Raw genomic sequence first — 23,341 nt, 5'->3', positions numbered from 1 at the left:
CTTTGAGATTCTCAAAAAGATAAACTTCAAGAGGCATTACATATGGGTGAAGTTACTACCGGTAGAGGATTGAATCAACAACTTGGTCTATCAAGAGCTTGTGATAATCGTTGGGGATCCCATTATAAATCCTTTAGCAATTTTATTTTGATGTTTGGCTCTATTCTTGATGTTCTTGAATCACTTGTTCTTAATGCACGAAATATGGATGAAAGAGCCAAGGCAATGGGACATCTTGAAGCTTGTTGGACATTTGAGGTTGCTTTCATGTTGCACTTGATGAGAGATATTCTGGCTATCACAAATGAACTTAATAAATGCTTACAAAAAAGGAGCAAGACATTGCAAATGCTATGCTACTTGTTGAAGTAGCAAAGAAAAGGTTGCAAGTTTTAAAGAATAATGAATAAGATTCTCTTATTGATAAGGTGTCTATATTTTGTACCCAAAATGATATTTTGATACCTAACTTTGAAGAACCATATGTTAGCTCTTTAAGATCCCGTCGTAAACTTGATAGCTATACAGTCTTACATCATTACCGTGTTGAAGTGTTTTGCAATATTATTGATTGGCAACTTCAAGAACTCAATGATCGTTTTGATGAGGTGTCGACTAATTTGCTCCATGGAATTACTTGTTTGAACCAAATTAATTCATTTTTAAGTTTTGACATCAAAAAAATAATAAGAATGGGGGAGTTATATTCAGACGACTTTGATGAATCTAATATGGGTACTCTTGAGAATCAACTTGCAAGTTACATTATTGATGTTCGTGATGTTGATGAAAGGTTCTCTGATCTCAATGGGCTATGTGAACTTTCCAAAAGATTAGTGTAGACAAAGAAACATTCAAATTATCCTCTAGTGTTTCGCTTAGTGAAACTTGATCTACTTCTACCCGTTGCTACCGCATCTGTTGAAAGAGGCTTTTTGGCAATGAAGTATATCAAGAATGACTTTCGGAGTCAAATGAGTGATGATCTTTTTAGTGGTTGTTTGGTGCCTTATCTAGAAAAAGATGTATTTGATAGTATTTCTAATGATGCTATTATTAAGACATTTCAAGATATGAAACCTCGTAGAGTACAATTGTAAATTGTAATAATGTATGTATTTACATTTTGAATAGTAAAGCTATAATGCTAGCTGAAATTGAACGATGTTCAGGAGAATCTCTTGGCTTCCTTTCTTTTTCTTGTTGTCACCTATTTGTTTAGCATTGTCTTTTGCTGTCATAATATTACTACATTGCCCAGTGTTTGAGCATTATAGGCTCCGGGAGTAATTAGTTGCTTGAATAATTGTGTTTTTTATTCCTGATTGGCTTCATGTGATCATGGGTATATTGGTGTTGACTCTTGGCCAAGATTTGCCTGATGGAAACTGTGGCGCTTTACAGAAGACGGGTAATGTTGCTAAAGATAAATTCGGTAATGTAAGTCCAAATTATACCCAAGACAATATTTTTGTAATTTTGTTTCTTGTTTAGAAGATAATTTTTTCCTAATTCTATCTCTTTCTTAATTTTAGATATTGTAGTATGCTGCTATAAAGTACAAACTACAGGACATGGATTTTGTCCTGCTCTATGAATACTCTACGGGAGTTGAATTGTCCACAGACAACGCGATTGCGGAGTACTTCTTCGACAGGATTGTTTTTTTAAATATATATATATTGACGAACTGTGTTAGAAGCAGAGCCAAGAAATTTGAACTATTTTTACCATTGTAGTGAAAATTTTTCTTATAAGAAGGGATTCATGTGTGCGTATTGAACCTCTTATTGTGACCCGACCCTCTTATTTGTGGATATTAGTAGCATCCTTACTTATGTTAAACCCCTTTGATAAAGATCCTGTCTCCGCCAATGCCTGTAAGAAACAAGCGGACTTAGTAAAGATTGCATAACAATCAAATTGATTTATAAGTTGAAACATGGAAATTAAATTATATTGAAAAAAAGGCACAAGAAGTACATTTTGTAAGATCATATCATGTCTTAAAAATAAGGAACCTGTGGAAGTGGGTTGAAGGTTGTGAAGCAAGTGTTTATGTGGAGTCATGTGATATGTAGCCCCAGAATCTAAAATACAAGGAAATACACCTAAGTGAGATGTTGTACACACATGTAGACCAACAGAATGCATGTTAGGACTACTAAGAATATTATTTAACACACCTGCAAAATTGGCAAACCCAGAATGATCTGCATCTGTGGAAACATTTGATTGTAGATTGGAAGACAAATGAGTCTGGTCAAATTAATTCAGAAGATGATGAAACTGATCATTATTTGATCCATGCTAAGATGGATGTGCAATAGGCTGGTGAATATGATCGAGAGAAGGTGTATCAACTTGGGCACATGCAGCAGATTTCTTGCCCTTAGTAAACTGAAAATTTGGTGGAAATCCATGTAATTTATAACATTTTTCTATGACATGACCATATTTCTTACAATATCTGCAAACAACATGACTATTGTTGGGGTTCTCTGGATCAAAATGAATTTTTTGGGTATATGGTCTTGCACCACTATCTAAAGGACTTGGAACATCTGATGCAATTTTTTGTGAAAGAGAAACTGTTTCCTGATTATACCTCCTACCATAGTTTTGAAAGGGTGAACCTTTACTCACATCACTATATCTAGAAGATGATGCATGGAATGACATTGAGTCATTATAGGAGGATGGAACAGTAGAGTGTTCTTTTTATTGCTCATCATGTTGGATCATAGAATAAGCGAAGCGGACTCATCATAAGTACATTTCTTTGACAAGTAGAATAGACTTCATTAAGCCCACTAACAAACTAAAATAATTTATGTTCCTCAAGGAATTTTGGCAGTGCACCACACATGCAGGTTGGTCCCACATATGCAGTGTTAAGTTCATCCCAAATAGCCCTAAGTCGAGTAAAATAGGAAGCAATATCATAGGTACCCTGTACTGTACTACCTAATTCCTTTTGTAATTGAAGATATTTGGATCCATTAGACTGCCCGTACCTATCATTTATATCATCCCAAATTTTCTTGGCAGTGTCAAACCCTATGACACTCATACCTATATCTCTGGATAGAGAATTTGTTATCCAGGAAATGACCATGTCATTGCATCATTCCCAATATGGGTAATAAGGGGATTCAGGTATAGGTTTAGGGTTTTTACCAGTGAATATCCCTAATTTATTTTTAGCGGAAAGAGAAATCATCATACTTTTCCTCCAACTAACAAAGTCATTTCCATCGAATGGTACAGTTGTGAGTTGAGTACTAGGGTTATCCGATGGATGCACATAAAATGGGTGAGAATAATCGATAGAGAAAGGTGTAAAACCTTCAGTAGATGTGCTACCAAACAAATTATCCAACATTGTTCCACAAACATACACAACCAACAACTAAGAGAAGGATATTACCGTATTTCTTCTCAAAACCCGAAGAACTAGGTCTTGCGCAACTAAAATTAGGGAAATAGTTGATACAAGGTAACACAGTGTTGATTTCACACCGAATAAGGAAAACCTCACGATTTTCATCTCAACACCGCCATCGTAGACCTTAACATCGTCGTAGACCTCAAATCGTCGTCGGAGACCTTAAAATCGCCTTCACAAAGCCCTAAATTCACCAAAACTCGAGTTCCCCTATGTCATTAGCCTCAAGAGCTTGAAACTCTTTACACATGGCATCCTGCCAAGCAGATATAACAGCAACCTAATGATAATGTTGGGGTTCATGCAGGTGAACCTCAGTAGATGAAAACTTGGATGTAGAATTTTCAGGGGCATGGGAATGAATGAAAGAGCAGGCATAATATTTTAAGTAAGCAGGTCTATGAACTGGTCGAGTAGAATGTCTAGTAGGAATAGGAATGAAGGGGGTCAGATTAGTTGGAGGAGGCGAAGTAGAAGGAGGAGTTGGATCAGTAATAAGAGATAAAATTGGAGGAGCTGGATCAGTAATAAGAGATAAATTGGAGGAGAAACAGGAGTTGAGGAAGATATAACAGGAACATCAGAATAAGAAGAAGGAGGGGTAGGAAAGAAAGAAGGAGCAGGGTAGTTGGAGTTGTAGGGGAAGATATGCTCATGGAATACCATATCCCTTGAATTAAAAATAGAATGATTGTTGAGATTTAAAAGTTTATAGACTTTCTTTCCAAAGGGATACCCCAAAAATATAGAAGGGATGGCCCTTATTTGAAATTTGTATCTACCAAATGTGGGAGAAATGGCAAAACATAGACACCCAAAAGATTTTAAGTTCGTATAAGAAGGAGGAGACTGATGAAGCATTTCAAAAGGAGATTTATTACTGAGAACTAGTGAAGGGAATCTATTAATTAGATAAGTTGCAGTCAACACACAATCACCCCAATATTTTTTGGGTAATTTAGATTGAAATAATAAGGCTCTAAATGTCTTAAGAAGGTGTTTGTGTTTTCTCTCAACCACTTCATTTTGTTGTGGAGTGTGAGGGATGGTAGTTTGATGTATAATGCCATTTTCAGAAAAAAAAAATTGAGATGCAGCAACACCACTACCTAATTCAAAAGCATTATCAGATCTAAAACATTGAACAGTAGAATGAAACTGACACTTGACCATTGAGGTAAAAGTCTTAATGACAGTCAAAGCATCACTCTTGGAAGACAGGGGATGAGTCCAAGTAGATCTAGAATAATCATCTACAAAAGTAAGGAAATACCTAAAACCATTGTAAGTTTGGGTATTATATAGGCCCCAAGTATCAATGTAGACTAATTGAAATGGTTTAGTAGTATGAATACTACTTTTCGGAATTAGGAGTCTTTGTTACCTAGCCATGGGGCAAATAGAACAAATAAAAGATTGTTTGGGGGACAACTTATCATATAAGAAAGGAATACTATGCATTTTATAAAAGGGAATATGTCCAAGTCTTTGATGCCAAAACAAATTATTTTTATTGATGTTTGATAGAATAGTACATGAAGAAGTGGGAAATACATCAGGAACATTAGGAACAGTAGCACAAACAGAAGAACTAACAGGCTGAATAGTAAGAGAATGAACTACAGAAACTGAAATATGTGTGGAAGTAGAAACAAAATCTGAAACTGCAGTAATAGAAGTGCTTGGTGAGGAGGTGACAGATGATAAGCCTGGAATGCAGGAAGCATCAGTTGATGAAATGCTCTCTGGACATAGGAAGTACAAGCCTCTCTGCCCGTACCTATCATTTATATCATCCCAAATTTCCTTAGCAGTGTCAAACCCTATGACACTCATAGCTATATTTCTGGATAGAGAATTTGTTATCCAGGAAATGACCATGTCATTGCATCGTTCCCAATATGGGTAATAAGGAGATTCGGGTACATGTTTAGGGTTTTTACCAGTGACTATCCCTAATTTATTTTTAGCGGAAAGAGAAATCATCATACTTTTCCTCCAACTAACAATGTCATTTCCATCGAATGGTACAGTTGTGAGTTGAGTACTAGGGTTATCCGATGGATGCACATAAAATGGGTGAGAATAATCGATAGAGAAAGGTGTAAAACCTTCAGTAGATGTGCTACCAGACAAATTATCTGACATTGTTCCACAAACATACACAACCAGCAACTAAGAGAAGGATATTACCGTATTTCTTCTCAAAACCCAAAGAACTAGGTCTTGCGCAACTAAAATTAAGGAAATAGTTGATACAAGGTAACACAGTGTCGATTTCACACCGAATAAGGAAAACCTCACGATTGCCGTCGCAACGCCGCCATCGTAGACCTTAACACCGTTGGAGACCTCAAAATCGTCGTTGGAGACCTCAAATCGTCGTTGGAGACCTTAAAGCCGTCACAAAGCCCTAAATTCACCAAAACCCGATTTCTGCTGCACTGTTCAAACACTGGAGTACGAAATTGGATCCCCTCTCTGATACCATGTTAGATTTACGAAGAAAACGGAATCTAAAGATCAAGTTGAATTGAGATTAAGATGAGAGAAATGAGAAAAGGTACATATATTTGAAGTTGTACAAATGAAAAATATCTATTCTTCTCTGTTCTAGAGAGCTCTCTCTCTATATATATACATGATTTTATAAAAGGAAAGCAATGTAAAAATATATACAGCATCAACTAAATTGGTTCGGGTCTACGTATCAATAATTGGGCCTGGGCCTCGTGTCCATTATATCGTAACAATTGCTGCTAAAATACATATTTCTTACCGCTAAAACTTACTTACACGCATCCGAGTTTGAACTTAACAATAAAGATGATGAAAATCATAGGGATTATGAGTGATTGGAAGGGGTATAGTTATAGTCTAAACCCTAAGTAACGTCTAGCGCGTATTCCGCCCATCATAATGATCATTGTAATTATCTGCACGTTGAAGTCATTAGTACGTTGGAATATAATCGTTGGTGTAAATTTCCAAAAAAAATTCAAATGGATCATTTGATGAAGCATATTATCAAGACTGGACAGACATCACCTTGCGGTTGCTTTACTCTAGTGTGATGTAATCAACTTCATAATCTAGCTAGTCATATTTTGCTTATACCATATTTGCAGCAATCCTTTTTCTTAGTTTCTCATCGATGTATTGATACAAATCAGTCCATCAAGATGCCAAAACAGTCCACACAAAACATCAGAAGAACAAGCAACACAAAGGGATACAAGATGACAAACACAAAAACACACAGATCTGCAAAATAATGAAAGGATAAATAGTGAAACCAAGATTATTACAAGGTTAAAAAACAAGTATATTTCAACATTAACCTCTAATGAATGTAATAATCAAGACCACACTCTTACGGTGACCGTCAAGGTAATCGACTCACCTCAAAATCCACCGTTTCCAAGCAAAGAACAATATTGGATTTTCCAAGCCCTATACTAAGGATGACTTTTTCAAGTCCTAACTAAGATTATACTAAGGTGGTCTACTCTCAAGAGAGAGGATTTCAAGTGTTTCAATTTTTTATCTTTCATAAATTAACTAGCAAATAAACTATTAGAACCTATTTATAATCTAACTTATTACATAACAAAATGACCACAATACCCTTAATGAAAAGGGGGGGTCATGGAGTGTTACTTGGACAAGGTTAAGTAACCAAAATGTCCTTAATGAAGGCCCAAAATCGTGAGTCTTCAATCTTCAATGCTCCAAGCAATCTTTCACACGTGGGATTGCTCTTTGGTGTACTCAAATCGGCCCCTCCATGTAGGATCCCATTTCCTTAATGCGACCAAAGCTTGATGCCCCACGTACTGACTTCGAATGATGTCATTGAAAGCTAAGGCGGCCATTTGAATCGTATCATGTATGGTACCTGCTTTCAAAGAATGAATATCCTAAATTAATATATATATTCTACGGGTTCAGTGTTAACTACATTTAATCAATCATAATTTTTGAATTTATGTGCTCAAACATGTTATTTATTGAATTTATTCACAAATCTATACTCCACATTATTGAAACTTTGTCCATCCAAATTAATGTCTATCCGTCTGGAACAGTTTGCTTGTCGATCCTCAATGAAGATAGAGGATGGAGACCAGCCATGCATTAACAGATACATAGATACTACTGGTTGGTATATATCCAGGACTTGTTAGATGATCAGCCAAACCCTGCTGATCCTGCCCAAACTGATCAGGGTATCGATCATATATATATATATATATATTTATTCTGGAGTACCGAAAGAGGGTGCATGGGTACATGGAATATAATCTGCCAGCTAGTGATCGATGCTGATCGAATTGTATTTGTTTAAATGGAGAAGTTAATATTTATAACTACACGATTTTATATTTGATAGTACTGCCTTTAATTTCTTTCCTAGTTTCCAGAGAGTATATGTGTAGAACAAGCACAGCTGCAAATTGTTAACTAAATGTTGGAACCATGACAAACAATACCATATAAAATAAGAAAGAGAGTTTATAAATTTTTTTATCTTAAAAAATATTTAGTCAAATATTAAAGTATTTTAGTAATTACATGGAGGAACCATGTCAAGTTCTAGTTTATTTTGATTAACGCATGAAATGTCTCTCCTATACCCACTTCTTATCTGATTTGATTCAAATATATATAAAAGCAACAAATAAAGAAAGGACATAAATTACATTGTGATTGACAATTTAAAGGTATTTAATAAGTTTAGTAAATTTTTGCTTCCTTAATATTGTCAGATAAGCTAGTAGATCAAACCATTCCTTTATTATAGCAATATTCAAGATATTATAACATTGTTATCCTAAGACAAATTCTAGATACTATAATATTGGCAGACAAATAGGTATCAAATATTGAAATCCTCTTTTATGCGTGCTTTTAAAAACCCATATTTAGCCCAATGAAAAACCATTAGAATATCACAATTAAATTTGCCCTCAACAGATTTTTCTCTTATTATCATTTTGCATCGGCAGAAAAATGGCTTGGAATTACAACTTATCCTCCATCTTATTGCTTGCATTTCTCTGCTTTATGCATGAGCAAATGATAACCACTACAATTGCAGAATTCCCAAATGCTCAAACCTGGTCAAGGATCGGGATTCCTAGTTTCTCAAAGCCCTCGACTCCTACTTTTTCAAAACCAGAGATCCCTAATTTCTCAAAGCCCGAGATTCCTAGTTTCTCAAAACCAGCAATCCCTAGTTTCTCCCAGATACCTAGTTTCTCAAAGCCTGAGACCCCTAGTTTTTCGAAACCTGAGATCCCTAGTTTCTCCAAGCCCTCCACCCCTAGTTTCTCAAAGCCACAAACCCCTAGCGTCTCAAAGCCATCGACCCCTGGTTTTTCCATGCCCCAGATTCCTAGTTTCTCAAAGCCGCCGACACCTAGTTTCTCAAAGCCATCGACTCCTAGGTTCTCCATGCCCCGGATAATCCCTAGTTTGTCAAAGCCCGAGACTCCTAATTTTTCAAAACCCCAAACTCCTAGTTTCTCATCAAAGCCCGAGCTACCAGGTGTGTCAAAGCCTCAGATCCCAAGTGTGCAAAAGTCAGAAGTTCCAAAATCGTCTAAACCAACATTGTCAACTTCTCCATGAGTAACTACGGGTGTTCATATGCCATGATTATTGCTGGCTAACAGATGAATTAGATTATGCATATGGGTGGATTGCAAATGGGTTAAATGAGAATGGTAAAATGTTTGGCTCCTCGGTATTTCTTGCGAATAAAAAAATGGGTTGAATGATGGATAATGAGAATATTCATATGTTATCTACTCATATGTTGTACAAGACTAAAATATACCATCAAATAAAGCCAGTTGCTTTCTTTAGTTCTTTTCTAATTTTAATAAGCCAGCTTATTACATTGCTTTTCCTTACTCTCTTTGGTGTTAATTTGCTTTTTCTTTTTTTAAAGTCATGTCCAGAAGCCACGGTTTCTAATTTTGGTTCGAAGTAAGTGGATGCCATAAACCGTAGATGCTAAAATTAGCCATCTTTGAACCAAACAAAAATATAAATTATATTATATGCACTCTATCTTATAATTTGGTATGAATGCACACATGGAAAAAGAAATTCTTAAAATCAAGCATGAATTTGCTTAATTGTTACAACAAAATATATATATATATATATTCTGTCCTTCTTTTGCACATTCCAGACTAGTTCAGGAGCAATAACAAGGACTTATGGATTAATCCACACTTTATCCAAATTGATTATCCAAACAATTTTTAAATGGACAGAAATTTTATCCAATTTGCCAGCATTAACCATGACACATAATTTGTTGGCACGACATATATCAAATACTTTCTGCTAGAACAACATAATTATTCATTGTTTAGTATTTGATACTTTCTTTCATGATTTTTTTAGCATTATTTGATCTCCAATGTACTTTCTTTCATGATTTTTTTTAGTATTTGATCTCCAATGTTCTTTCTTTCATGATTTTTTTTTAGTATTTGATCTCCAATGTACTTTAGTTACTTTGATATATAAAGTTCACCATCATTGTTTGTTATCGCCTCTCACCGTCGTCAGCCACAATCCGGGCAAAGCTCTAATACCTACAAATTAAACATTGCGTCTAAAGTACATGTTTATTTCTACTAAAATATATATATTTATTGTTACTAAAAAGCCTTTTATATTGTAGTGTACTTTAAGGACTTGATTATAATGATAATTGAAATAATAAGCTAATTAAGTAACCAAAAAAAGTTAAATCAACATAGCTAGAGAACAAAGAAATTCTGATTCAGTAATTTGTTGCAATAAAGTTTTCTAGCAGTCTGATCTCGGGAAACTAATTGTTTGTGTGCTTGTTACACAGTATGAGCTAATAAACATTAAATATAATGACAATAAGATGAGTTACAAGTGATTGGAAGGAGTATAATTAGAGTCTAAATCCTAGATAACATCTTACATGTCTTCGACCCTTCAATCTTCATAATGATCATTGTTATCTGTAGGTTGAAGTCATTAGTAAGTTGGTATATAACTATCGGAGTAAATTTCCAAAAAAATTTTGTAATCGATCATTTGGTGTAACTTCATATATATCATCGAGTTTATATAAAACATGCACAAATGGTTTTATACCTAGATGTGATGTCGAATGCTGACCGGAGTCATCTTTGTTGAACATGTGTCATTTGTTCATGATATGTCTGTTGTGTCTCCTCAACTCTCTTCTGCCTAAGTTTTATGACTTAACCAGTCTATAAAATGAGGATCACATATAGAACTGTTAGAAGTTCATTTTGTTTTCTCCTTGGTTCTTTTTTTTGTCTTCATTGGAAATTTTTTTTCTTATTTGATATAGGATCAGGTGAAGCTTGCTCATTATTTCTCCATCATTTTATCAGCAGCATTCACTGCTCCCAACGATTTCAATAATCTTTAAATTCAAAAACAAATACATATCAAGAATTGTTTAATTTTAATTATATTATAATAAAAGTGGAAGTTCCTTACTCTAAAGTTGGACTACGATTTACCCTTACTATCAACGAAAATATTATATCTTATCTAATTATTTACTACACACACTCCAACTTCACGGGGCTCCTATTTTAGCGTATTTTTGTCAACCCTTTTAGCTGATGTAGCACCTTTTTAGCTAACGTGACACCTTTAACGTGAATCCCCATTTTTATGTAATAGAGGTGTCACGTAAGCACAAAGGGGTGACAAAAATACACTAAAATTGATTTCAGGGGTATTAATAGGACCGCTGTGAAGTTGGTTGTGTCGTAGCAACTTTGACCATAATTCAAGGATGTACTCGATGTTTATCTCAATATTAAACTGTATCATTTTAATTACATGGATGTGGAATGACTCTTTGATTTATGACCAAATTCATTTGATTGTATATGAATAGTTGTTTCTTCATTAATCTACTTTAATGATACAATTTAAGGAACTGTGTAGGATTAGCTATTTGAGACGGCACCTTTTCAAGTTGTAAATTATTTTAGAATTTCTTCAAAGTCTTAACATTGATGAAAACTTTGTTAATCTACGTTAATTGTTCTTTTTTCCTTTCATATATAATTTTGTAATCTTTTTGGTATTTCGTCCCAATAATAATTTGTTTCATATAATTTTATTTTCACAAACTAAAAATTTTGATCTGCTTTTTCTTCCATTTGTATGATCAGCTAATTGGTTTTTCAGTTGATTGCTGAAAAGGGAAATTTAATTTTCTCTACACGAATCTTTACATTAGACGGATATGCGAATGTCTGATTTACATTACTATCATATATCTTTGCTTTGGACCATATATATTACTAGAGTTGAGAATTCTAAAAGTTGAAAAATATTTTCATAAGTTAGCCGATTATTTGTACTTTCTTAATTGTCCAGGCCTTTTGACACATTCATATTCATAAACATTCAGAATTTATGATTATTTTACCAAAAAAAAAAAAAAACAATTATTAATTGATACCTTCATCTAGGGTTGTGCAAAAACCGAACCGACCGATAAACCGACCCGAGAAAAATGTTATTGGTTATCGGGTTAACGGTTTTTTATTGGTTTTATAAAAAATTTTATTGGGTAAACGGTTCGGTATCGGTTTTAGCTTATTAGGTTATCGGTTAAACCGATAACCCAATAAGGATACACTAAGTTATTGTTTTATCCTATTTATGTTATATATTTAAATCTGTCTCTCTCTATATATATATGTATACATAGAGAGAGATGTGTATGTATATAGATTATATGCACTACTAATTCATAATTCAGTGATTCACAAAGTATTAAACTCTTCAGAGCAACAAAGGCACAATATAAAGTTTGACTATTATCGTAATAAAAAACTTGAATCATTTATAGCTTCCAACAATTAGGATTCAATTTTTTTCCTAACTAACATTTTGTTCAAGTTTGAAGATTCTTATAAATAAAATGCATTGCATAGGTTTTGGCGGTAATTAAGATTCCATTTTTTTATGTTAGTTGATACTATTTCTATTTTATAAGTATTTTCTTATTGGTTAGACCGAAAACCGAACCGTTAAGGATCAAAAACCGATAAACCGATAAGAAAATATCTTGGTTGGTTATTAATTTTACATATTTAAAAATCGAAAATCGATAAATCGAACCAATAACACGTAAAACCGAACCGATCGATGCACACCCCTACCTTCATCCTCTCAATGAGCAAATCCTAATCTACAAAGAGACTTGGTAGTACAACGTTATAAGCTCTTTTCTGGTTTTACTTGATAAAAATGTAGTAGATTAATTTAGATGTACTGTTAAAAGAGTTTTCCTATATGTATTTTTTTAATTTGAGAGTGACATTATAATTTATAAGTAATATAGATTGGGTATGCATGTGTGCAAGCGGGATTGTATCATGATTCATGTGCTCTGTGCATGAAATTATACTACAGTAAAAAAATAATTATCATATGAATATGCATATTGATATTTTTCACCTATTCCATCTTTAATAAATGTATAAATTTAAATTTACTTATAGTGCTTATAACCGCATGAAGGGCAGCTCACTTCACTAGTTTTCTTAATATATGAATGTATAATCTAGCTAGTTAAATTTTACTTATACCATATTTTTAGCAGTCCTTTTTTCTTGGTTTCTTATCGATGCATGCATGGTACCTGTTTTCAAAGATTGATCATAAATTAATATTCTATGGGTTCAATTTAATGAATTTATTCACAAATCTATACTCCATATTGAAATTACTAGGTTTACATACTACGACATTCGCTTCTGGCTACTTAAGATTTTCGCCCCCAATGGTTACTATATTTCCACGGTCCAAATTCAGGATAGATGAAATGTCTTTATGTCTCTACCACAATGATTGATGATATCTCTGTAGTAGTCTTTATGTCACCATTGTTCCATACAAAGTCCAATGCTACATGCAATCAATACAAGTGAAGTTTATTCATCCCAAATTATATTTGACTTTTTTTTTTCTTTTTTTTTTTTGGTAACAATGGCCTATCCTTCTGCTTGAGAGAAATTAAAGTTCTAAAGGAAAAGAAAGATGGAAAAACCCAAATGTTATCGCAATTTACGAATAATAATAATAATATTTTATAGAACGTTGATTACAACTTTTATGTATTTTGATGCAATAATGTTTTCTCCATCAAGTTAACTTATCAATTATTATTTTAATATTTTTAGTAATATTATAATACTTGTACCAATCTAATATTAAGACGCGTCATTTAGTCAAACAATACCTTGATAAAAAAGACTTAAGGGATATCATATTTTTCATTTTAAAAAATATTCAATCAGAAGTTTATCAATTTTAGTTATTACATCGAAAAACCAGCGGTGCCATCACTATCGTGATAGAGTGGTATGGGAACCATGTCAACTTCAACCATATTTGATTAAGGCATGAGGCGTCTGTGTTATACCCACTTCTTATTTACTTTAATTCAAGTAGAAAAACAACAAATAAAGGAAGGAAGTAAATTACATAGTAATTGATGATTTTAACATGCTTAATAAGTAGTTTTAGCTAATGTTTGCTTCCTTAATAATCTCACATAAGATAGTAGATCGGGGTATTCCTTTATTCTAGCAATATTCAAGATACTATAATATTGCTATCATAAGACAAATTCTAAATACCATAATATTGGCAGATAAATAGGTCAACTAACATATCAGATATTGAAATCCTCCTACATGCATGCTTGTAAAAAACTATATATAGCCAGATGGAAACCCATTAGAATATCAAAATTTCATTTGCTCTTAACACATTTTCTTCTAATCTTCTCTAGCATCTGCAGAAAAATGGCCCAATATTACAATTTGTCCTCCATCTTGCTGCTTGCATTCATCTACTTAATGCATGATCACATGATAACTACTACAACTGCACAATCTCCCAGTTTCTCAAAGCCCGCAACCCCTAGTTTCTCAAAGCCATCGACCCCCAGTTTCTCCATGCCCCAGATTCCTAGTTTCTCAAAGCCACAAACCCCTAGTTTCTCAAAGCCAACGACCCCTAGTTTCTCCATGCCTCAAATTCCTAGTTTCTTAAAGCCGTCGACCCCTAGTTTCTCAAAGCCGGCAACCCCTAGTTTCTCCATGCCCTCAACCCCTAGTTTCTCAAAGCCAGCGGCCCCTAGTTTCTCCATGCCCCAGACTCCTAGTTTCTCAAAGCCGACGACCCCTAGTTTCTCCATGCCCCAGACTCCTAGTTTCTCAAAGCCGTCGACCCCTAGTTTCTCCATGCCCCAGACCCCCAGTTTCTCAAAGCCATCGACGCCTAGTTTCTCAAAGCCAGTGACTCCTAGTTTCTCAAAGCCATCGAATCCTAGTTTCTCAAAGCCATCGACACCTAGTTTCTCAAAACCAGCGACCCCTAGTTTCTCCATGCCCCAGACTCCTAGTTTCTCAAAGCCATCGACCCCTAGTTTCTCCATGCCCCAGATCCCGAGTTTTTCAAAGCCATCGACACCTAGTTTCTCAAAGCCATCGACCCCTAGTTTCTCCATGCCCCAAATTCCTAGTTTCTCAAAGCCCTCTACTCCTAGTTTCTCAAAGCCCCAGATCCCAAGTGTGCAAAGATCAGAAATTCCAACACTGTCTAAATCAACATCGTCATCTTCTCCATGAGTAACTACGGTGTTGTTCATGTGCCATGATTATTGCTGGCTAACCGAAGGATTAGATCGCATATTGATTCGACTCGCCGATATTTCATGCGAATAAAATGGGTTGAATGATGGATAATATGAATATAATATTTACATATATTATCTACTCATATATTGTACAAGACTGAAATTTTTCTATCAAATAAAGCCAGCCACTTTTCTTTTTTAATTTTGTTAAGCCAGCTTACATTGCTTTTAATCAATCTCTTTGATGTTTGCCTTTTTTTTAGTCACGTCCAGAAGGCATTGTTTCTAATTTTGGTTTGAAGTTATTGAATGCGAAAACTGTAGATGCTAAAATTAAAGAACTTTGAATCAAACAAAAAAATAAATTACATTATAAATACTCTTATATATAATTGGGTATTCAGTTAAATAATACAGGCGCACAGTGGCAAAAAAATAAGAGGAATATATATATATATTGTTCTCTACACATATGAATGCAGAAATGAGAAAAAGAAATTTTTAAAATCAGATATGAATTTGCTTTAAAACTTGGATGTTCATAATCTATTCATGGGAAAGATGAATTAGCACCTCATGAAGGAACAGAGCATGCAAAAACGACGTTGCAAGAGATTCATCCAATAATAGGAGTAGAGTAATATTTACCTACAGCGAATGATTAAACCTCGAAAACAGTCTATACCCTCCTTTACAAGGTAGGGTAAGATTATATACACGTCAATCTTTTCAGACCTCATTTGTAAAGCTAGATTGGATACGCTATTATTATTGTAGCAAATGATTACACCAAATCAATGCAACTTACCTAAGTTAAGTGGTTCCATGAAGTATAATATTTAATGTTAGCAATGTCATTATCAGTTTATTAAATCGGAAAAGAACTGGACGACAAAACAATGATAATTATGAATACGGAAACATACGTGTGATATGAAATGGATAAAATGGAAGTCTTAGAGAGTCCATCTAGGCAGGTTTGAAATGAGTATCATGATCTTATTTTATGTATATATGCATGGTCAACCTGTAAACTACTGGTTTGGTGGAAAAACACTTAAATCCCCTATATTCTGAACAGAGCAAAAAATAAAAGAAGAGCCATAAAAATGAGGACTTGAAAGTGGAAATTGTTTGCAAAATGCAATGATACTGTGTATCAACTTCAATTCGATAGAGAGATATTTATAACCTCATCATCATCTTAGTCACATATATATTTATGTACATGTAGTTTAATATGTATAAGTATGGGTACGTGAATTAATTTTTTTGCATATGTATAATCTGCACTACAAGAAAACATGGAATTAGCAATCGACAAAATTATGCAGCTAAACAATAAAAACCCCATGCTAATTTCATTTAGCTACGAATTAGTGATGGATTATAAGAAAATTCAATTAGCTAAGAAGTACAGACAAATATCGTATGTGTTTCCACTTTCCAGTAGTAGTGTGCAATTAATGTCGTTGAACCCACAAAATTTGCACTAGATCTCGAATTTTCACAAAGCTATTTTTCTTTTGTTATGTGCTTCGACATTGTTCTCAAAGTAGATGTAGCACTCTGTATACTGTTTAAAACAAAACCTTTTTAATGCTTTAGTTGTACAAGAAATAACTCGATCAGCTTCCAATTTCTGTGCTCTAATTCATTAACTACTCACCCAACTGCTACTTTTTTTTCTTCCATATATTTATAAGTACTCCTATTATTCTTTGGTAATAATTGAAGGCATAATAATCATGAGAGACTAATAAATTTCTGTTGCCTTCATAACGCTCAACTGCATTACTGCTTTTGGAACAAACTAATGTGAAATGGACAACTTGGGAGAAAAAATAGTAGTAATAGACAAACGGTGGTACTACTCTTATTAATTAGTTTGTCCAAGGAGTTCGTGGTATGTCCTTATTGGACAACATTTTTAATTGCTAGTTTCCTTTTCAAGAAGAAATAAACAAAGACTAACTCTTTTTCAACCAACCAATATGTACAAAATGATCAGACGAAAATGGTCTTTTCAGATCTCTTGTAAAACTAAAAATAAGTTTGTAAATTACAGATTATTCTGAGAATAGTGACCAAATAGGCAACCATAGTATAGGAGGACCCAAGATACTAAGCAAAAATGAGTATTGTAACTATAAAATAATTTTATGTTTTAGGATGATTCAATTATGTACATAGTTTTATGATTCAGTAGGATGCAGGTAGTGGTTGGTCTACATTCAGTAAAACAAAGCATTGAGTTTTAGAACGTGAGCTGTATTGTGTATGAATTTTGCTGGAAAGACAACTTTAATTTAAAGGTTGTATGAAAATTGATTTCTACCCATTGTTGTGGTTAGTGGGACGGTTGTAAACTTTTTTTTTTGCTTACCCTGAGTCCCTAATGCATCGAGTAGAGTTCTAAAAATGGAGAATTACTTGATAAAAAATGTTGCCTGACGTGAATCTGAACTATTCAGACCAATAAAAAGTTAATTTCTTCTTGAGAGATCGGTGCGACTCTTTTTCCATTTTATCCTTTCTTTAGTCTGAACTATTCCTTTCGGACAACCTTTGATTTTCATGTACTACTTGGTTGTCGTTGAAACCAATTTAATGTCATCAACGCTCAACGAATAAGAACAGCTAGCATCATTTAAGAAACCAAAGGATTCATCAACAACAAAAGCTGCATGAAACTTTACAATATTGTAAAGATTAACATTAGAGAAACTTTTTGAAAATTTACAATATTTATGCAGGTGATAAATAATGTTTACACTTTAAACATCATTTACTAGGAGTACTATGGTAAACCAGCCATGTTATTTATTATTTTTCTTAATAGCTGTGCCATCCCAATTTGGGACGAGTAAAATGGGTCGGAAGGAGTAATTAATTTTAAGGACAAAATGAAAAAATCTTAATTAATTTTATCTTTTTTGATAAAAAGTAATTTGGGACAAATATTTTTAACGATGCGAGTTGTACTCAGTTAGAATAATCGAGTTGACAACGCGTGGAATTAAGGGGAGACGGAGAGAGGGAAGGATTTATTATTATGTCCTCAACCACATAGGAGGGTGAACAAATTGAATGCTCATTATGTTTCTATTCCCTCGTATACTCCAAGTCTATATAACCACCCAAAACCCCTGCACATATACTCACACCAACTCAACAAGCAAATTAACCAAAAAAGACTTGCTTACAACAACCAAAAGAAGAAAGGGAAAAAAAACATGGCTTGTTCATCCAAGATTAATGTCATCATGGCTCTTGTTATGATTGTAACATTAGTGTCAATTGGACAAGCCACAGCAGCTCGTCGTCTTCAGCAAGCTGGTGGTCTTCCTGGTTTCCCCTCATACCCTTTGCCTACAACCCCAGGTTTTCCTACTCCATCTGTTGGTGGCTTCCCCTCATTCCCTATGCCTACAACCCCAGGTTTTCCTACACCATCAGTTGGTGGCTTTCCAGGCCTCCCAAGTTTTCCATTCCCTGCTCCATCTGATCCCAATGTTCCTGCAAAAACCACTACTCCTTGAAATGCTACAGGGGACTCTGTACTATCGACCTCTTACTATGCAATAGTGTTACAATGTCTCCGTGTTGAAGGCCCTTATGATTAACTTCTAGTTATCTAGTTAATTACGTGTGTTTCTATTGTTTAAAATTGCTTAGTGAAGCATTTGTTGGCTAATGTTGTTGTTTATGTAACTAAGCTCTGTACTTGTTAATCCTTTCAATAATCAATACTACTAGTTTGATTGTCATACATGAAAAAATAATTGATGTTTATTCTTGCTTCTTCTATTTCTTAAATGAATTTTATGAGTAACGCAACAACATTTTTTTTTTCTTGAAAAACAATAGTTTGGGGCAAGGGACAAAGGGATTATAATATAATGTGGGAATTAAGCCCTTCCAACAAGTTGAAAGTTCAAGTAGTCAATCAACTGAGCCAGTAAAATTTCCCAACTCATTAACATTGTCTTGTGGATAGGGCGACCTTTTCTCCTTTTCGCCTAACCCAACATTTCCAAGTTGAGTCTACTGTTCTATTTTCTCTTTAAGGAAGAAAAACTAACAGAAAACTAATAAAGGTCATTAAATAGCCAATAAAAGGAATGATTCAATTGAAGATCTAATGCAACTGTTTTCATATCACATCCCCCACGCCACAATTTGATCTACCATTTTTAGAAACCAATTTGGATATTGTTAAAAAAAATAAAAAAAAATGGACTTGCTTAACTAACTTTCAAAAGATAGTTCATGATTCATGAGGTAGAATTGCACACCACCAAAACAACATAATATGAAGTTCCAAGTCTAACATAAGAAAGAAAATAAAGAATCGAGATGGATATGAATCTAACGTCATGTTAATAAACTAAATTCTAGGTCTAAATCAACCTTAAAAATAAGTTCATGAGATGAGCTATGCTCAAGAGCGAAAGAAAGTGTAAAGGAACAATGGCCCATTTCATCAATTAATATCATTTGACTAATCATCAGACGTTGCCATGATTATGACAGCCGAAACTAAAGGGGAAAATATTGCTTGTGAAATTCCTTCACGTGATTTGTGAATCTATAGTACATTATTCTGGAGTTTAACGATATCTTATGGTGATAAAGTCGTACCTCTTCTTGTCCTATTCTGATCTATCTTAGCAATTTGGAAAAACGTAGCAAATCAAGCAGTAACATGTTCTGTTTCTCAATCAGTATTAAGTGCCACGTGCATAAACTAATTAACAGTTTTCATTTCATTTTGAGCATTATTTTACCAGGACTATCAGGATAGCAAAATAGTTCTAATAATTGGTTATCTGTTATGAATGGGCCGAAAACAATTATGGTAAAGCAGCTCAATACCAATTATAAGTGGCTATGTGTCGGATACGGGTTAATAAATAACACATTCTAGGAAGAATAGGCTTGTGCAAATGATGATAATTGAAGCTATGCTTCTCATCCCCAATTCTCTCTAGTCCTCTCATCCCCTTCTGCTATTATTCCTCTTCTTCATACTGTAATTTCTTCTTTCGTATTAATTAAAGTTGATTAGTTTTGTTCACTTGATCGTTGAGTTGAGAATTCGGGTTCGTTACATCATCCTACTTATTAACTTTAACCCTGTTAATCTTTCCCTTCTTTTATTCCGTGCAAAAGTTCCAATTGAAGCAACTAATGATTAAACAGAATCCACAAAAGAGAGATTGAATTTATTCATGAATAAATCACACAACAATGTTCATGCCAACAACGTCGAGAAAAACATAACAAAAGCAAGCAACCATGGCTCAGACGGGAAACCCAAAAGCCACTGATGGCATACATGAAATGAATAAGAAATTACCAAGAGATTGAGAAAAGACAAAGCTAAACCAAGTTCCTTAGATTCAACTCCACCATTGGTGCACAGCAACCCCTTCATCAATCAACTTCCCATACAATGTCAAACATTGCCAGTAAGCCCTCCTTTGTGGGTGGCTTCCATTTTCCTCTCCATCATCATCATTATCAACTTCCAATTGGTTTCCGCAGTGCAAGAACAACTCATCCACCAAACATATTGCCTTTTTCTTGATCATTTCCTCCACCACTTCCGCTTCTGCTTTCATCACAACATAGTCCTCTTCCTTCACACTTTTGCTCAACCATTCTGATGCCCCAAGTAAGGGTACTCCGTCCCCTGATTCCTCTGAATCTTCAATTTCAACATCCAAGTTGTACATCTCAAAATCTTGATTATTTGTAGGGTAATTCCTCTTAAACCATTCTGCTACCCCATTTTTCTCATCAGAAATAAAGACTCTTCGTGGGTAATTCTCGAGTGAATCACCTAACAACTCAGGAAGAAACTTCATCTTCCTTGGAAATGATTTCATCGATGCCCTTCTTGGTGGCTCTAAATACACATCCTCTAATCCTTTCAATGCAACTTTCGTAGCCTCAGGTGTCCTTCCACAAGAAATGTCCTTTTTTGGACAATTCAACTCCTTAAGTACCCCAGCTTTCCTAATTCCCACCATCGTCTTGTCAAATCGTCGAATATACACGATTCTGTAGTTTGATAGAGCTTTAAGCTCAGCCAAAGGATCATTGTTGAGTTGAGTTACAACAATGCCACCAATCTTGAGCACCCGATCGATGAACTTACTGTTCCATTTAGTCTGTGCGATCGCAAAATCGAATGCCTCATCTGGAATTGAATTCTTGTCATCCATATCCGAATCGAGCACCAAATTAACCACATTGTCATTCAACAATTCCAAATCTGCCGCAGAATGATCATTCTTAGAACTCAGAATGAGGCCTTTATGACCCTTTTTAACAAGGCCTTCATCTCCCAGATCATGAAAAATATTATGCAACACATTGAAATCCATCTGGTCATCAGAAATCACGTAAGAATCGTCAATTACGTCGAATGACGAACCTCTTAGTATAGAACCAATTGACGGCAATATAAGAAGAATCATTGCCAAGAACAAGGACCGTGACATAATCCTTAAAGCCCTCGAATCAGGTAGCTTAATAATCAAAAGGGCATCTTGATTCAACCCAATTTTAACCCCGGGGAAACGATTCCCCTTAATTTCCCCCCTTTTGGGGCAATAACCACGTCCAAAATCCATCACTTTTTCAATCAGCAAACAAATTGCTTCCACAACAAAATCCAATTACTTTTGAATCGCACTTTGTTCTCCTATAGTTGTACGTCAAAATCCAACTGTTCGGACACAGCAAAAAAGAGAGAGAGAGAGAGAGAGAGAAAATCCAGCGGTGGGAAAAAGGTGAATTTAGCGAGTGCAAAATCTGGAGGCGGTGTGGTTTCCACCCACAAGAGCTACACTGGTAGATCGTATTCTACTCCAAAGGAGCATCAATTCTCTAATTCTAGCTATCTCCATGATGTTTTTACTATATTAACAACCTCAATTAAATTAACGTAAAGATAAACCTCATGGAATAACACCCAGAAATAAAAAGAATTAGATGATTAAAAGGGGGGAAATTTAACTATTCTATTTTATATTTATTTTCTTGGAGTTGAATGAAGGAAAAATGATTAGATTGATAATGAAGATGATGATGGAAGAGGAGATGCTGAAAATAAATGGAATTAATAGGCTGTTTTTGCATGCGTGTGGGGGACCTAAGGGCCGTTGGTTTTTTTTTTAGTTACGTGCTACTTTTTCGCTTTACCTTAACTTAAAGTTACCGGTATATGCTTAGTTACGGTCAAAATTTAAGTTATTTTATTGTAAATGTGGTTGGTATGATAAGTAAATGAAAATTATAATTCTTTCAATTTCTTCTCTCTTCTATATTTTTATTGAACTTGAAGGAAGAACTAGTGTGAATGTTCCTTTGTGTTCTTATTGCGATTTTCTTTTTCAGAATTAAACAACATATAAATTTTGATCAATTTTTTAAGATATAATTTTTCATTATATTGATTTGCCCAAAATAGTAATTTATGGTCTTTTTTTGTAAAGTTTTTAAATATTTAAATTGCAACTTTAAAAAGTATTGAATTAATTTTTCTTAATTTTACTTTAAAATTAATTAAACCAACTCTCCGTGAGCAAAATGTGAAAACTAATTTGGAATGGAGAAAGTCTGCTCGGATTAGCTTATCATGAACAGAATTCAAAGTGTGTGGACGAAAATGCTCGGATGTTTGGCTTCTTCTTAGAAAAATATTGCTTCTTTTTGTTTCAAAATCTCCTATTACTATATACTCCCACCATTTCAAAATTGTCAGTAACATTTTATTTTCTAGAGTTAAATTAACTAGTTTTTAAAATTAGATTGGATTAATTTAATATTTTAAAATTTTAATTTAAATATTTAAAAATTATACAAAAAATACTATAAAATGTAAACTTTTTCATATTAAAGAATGTGCAACTTAAATTAAATGTGACAAATAAGAAGTATCTTTTTAACCTTCAATTGGACAAAAACAAAAACTTTTTTCACACTGAACAAATTAAGCGGTTAGCCATAAAAGTAGGAGTTGTATATTAGATCATGCAAAAAAAAAAAAAAAAAAAAAAAAATTATCAATCAATTCCTTCAACAACTACTCTTGCTTTTTGGTTTGGACACTAGTTGAGTTTCCCTCCATCCAAAATGCTTTTATTAAGGTGGAAAATGATGATATTAAAAAACATTTA

General features: G+C 34.1%; 5 protein-coding genes across 5 annotated transcripts; 4 read left to right on the top strand and 1 right to left on the bottom strand.

Moving 5' to 3' along the window:
• The first annotated feature begins 42 nt into the window (after positions 1–42).
• On the top strand, positions 43–842 carry LOC124886703. The gene is made up of 2 exons (XM_047395630.1): positions 43–368; positions 521–842. The coding sequence occupies exons 1-2, from the start codon at positions 43–45 to the stop codon at positions 840–842; spliced, it is 648 nt and encodes a 215-aa protein (XP_047251586.1).
• Positions 843–8,378: 7,536 nt separating this feature from the next.
• Positions 8,379–9,318, top strand: LOC107879444 (protein PELPK1-like). Its single transcript, XM_016726479.2, has one exon. The coding sequence runs from the start codon at positions 8,462–8,464 to the stop codon at positions 9,080–9,082; it is 621 nt and encodes a 206-aa protein (XP_016581965.1). The 5' UTR covers positions 8,379–8,461; the 3' UTR covers positions 9,083–9,318.
• Positions 9,319–14,246: 4,928 nt separating this feature from the next.
• On the top strand, positions 14,247–15,348 carry LOC124886463 (proline-rich extensin-like protein EPR1). Its single transcript, XM_047394945.1, has one exon. The coding sequence runs from the start codon at positions 14,314–14,316 to the stop codon at positions 15,139–15,141; it is 828 nt and encodes a 275-aa protein (XP_047250901.1). The 5' UTR covers positions 14,247–14,313; the 3' UTR covers positions 15,142–15,348.
• A 3,037-nt stretch (positions 15,349–18,385) lies between these two features.
• On the top strand, positions 18,386–18,691 carry LOC107879442 (non-homologous end joining protein Ku-like). The gene has a single exon (XM_016726478.2). The coding sequence runs from the start codon at positions 18,386–18,388 to the stop codon at positions 18,689–18,691; it is 306 nt and encodes a 101-aa protein (XP_016581964.1).
• Positions 18,692–20,554: 1,863 nt separating this feature from the next.
• Positions 20,555–21,793, bottom strand: LOC107879441. The gene has a single exon (XM_016726477.2). It carries the CDS (start codon positions 21,791–21,793, stop codon positions 20,555–20,557), a length of 1,239 nt encoding a protein of 412 aa, XP_016581963.2.
• Between the last annotated feature and the right edge of the window lie 1,548 nt (positions 21,794–23,341).

This window comes from Capsicum annuum, chromosome 8 (genome assembly GCF_002878395.1).
Source record: "Capsicum annuum cultivar UCD-10X-F1 chromosome 8, UCD10Xv1.1, whole genome shotgun sequence".
Taxonomy (NCBI): domain Eukaryota; kingdom Viridiplantae; phylum Streptophyta; class Magnoliopsida; order Solanales; family Solanaceae; genus Capsicum; species Capsicum annuum.
This window is presented reverse-complemented; position numbering and strand designations above follow the sequence as displayed.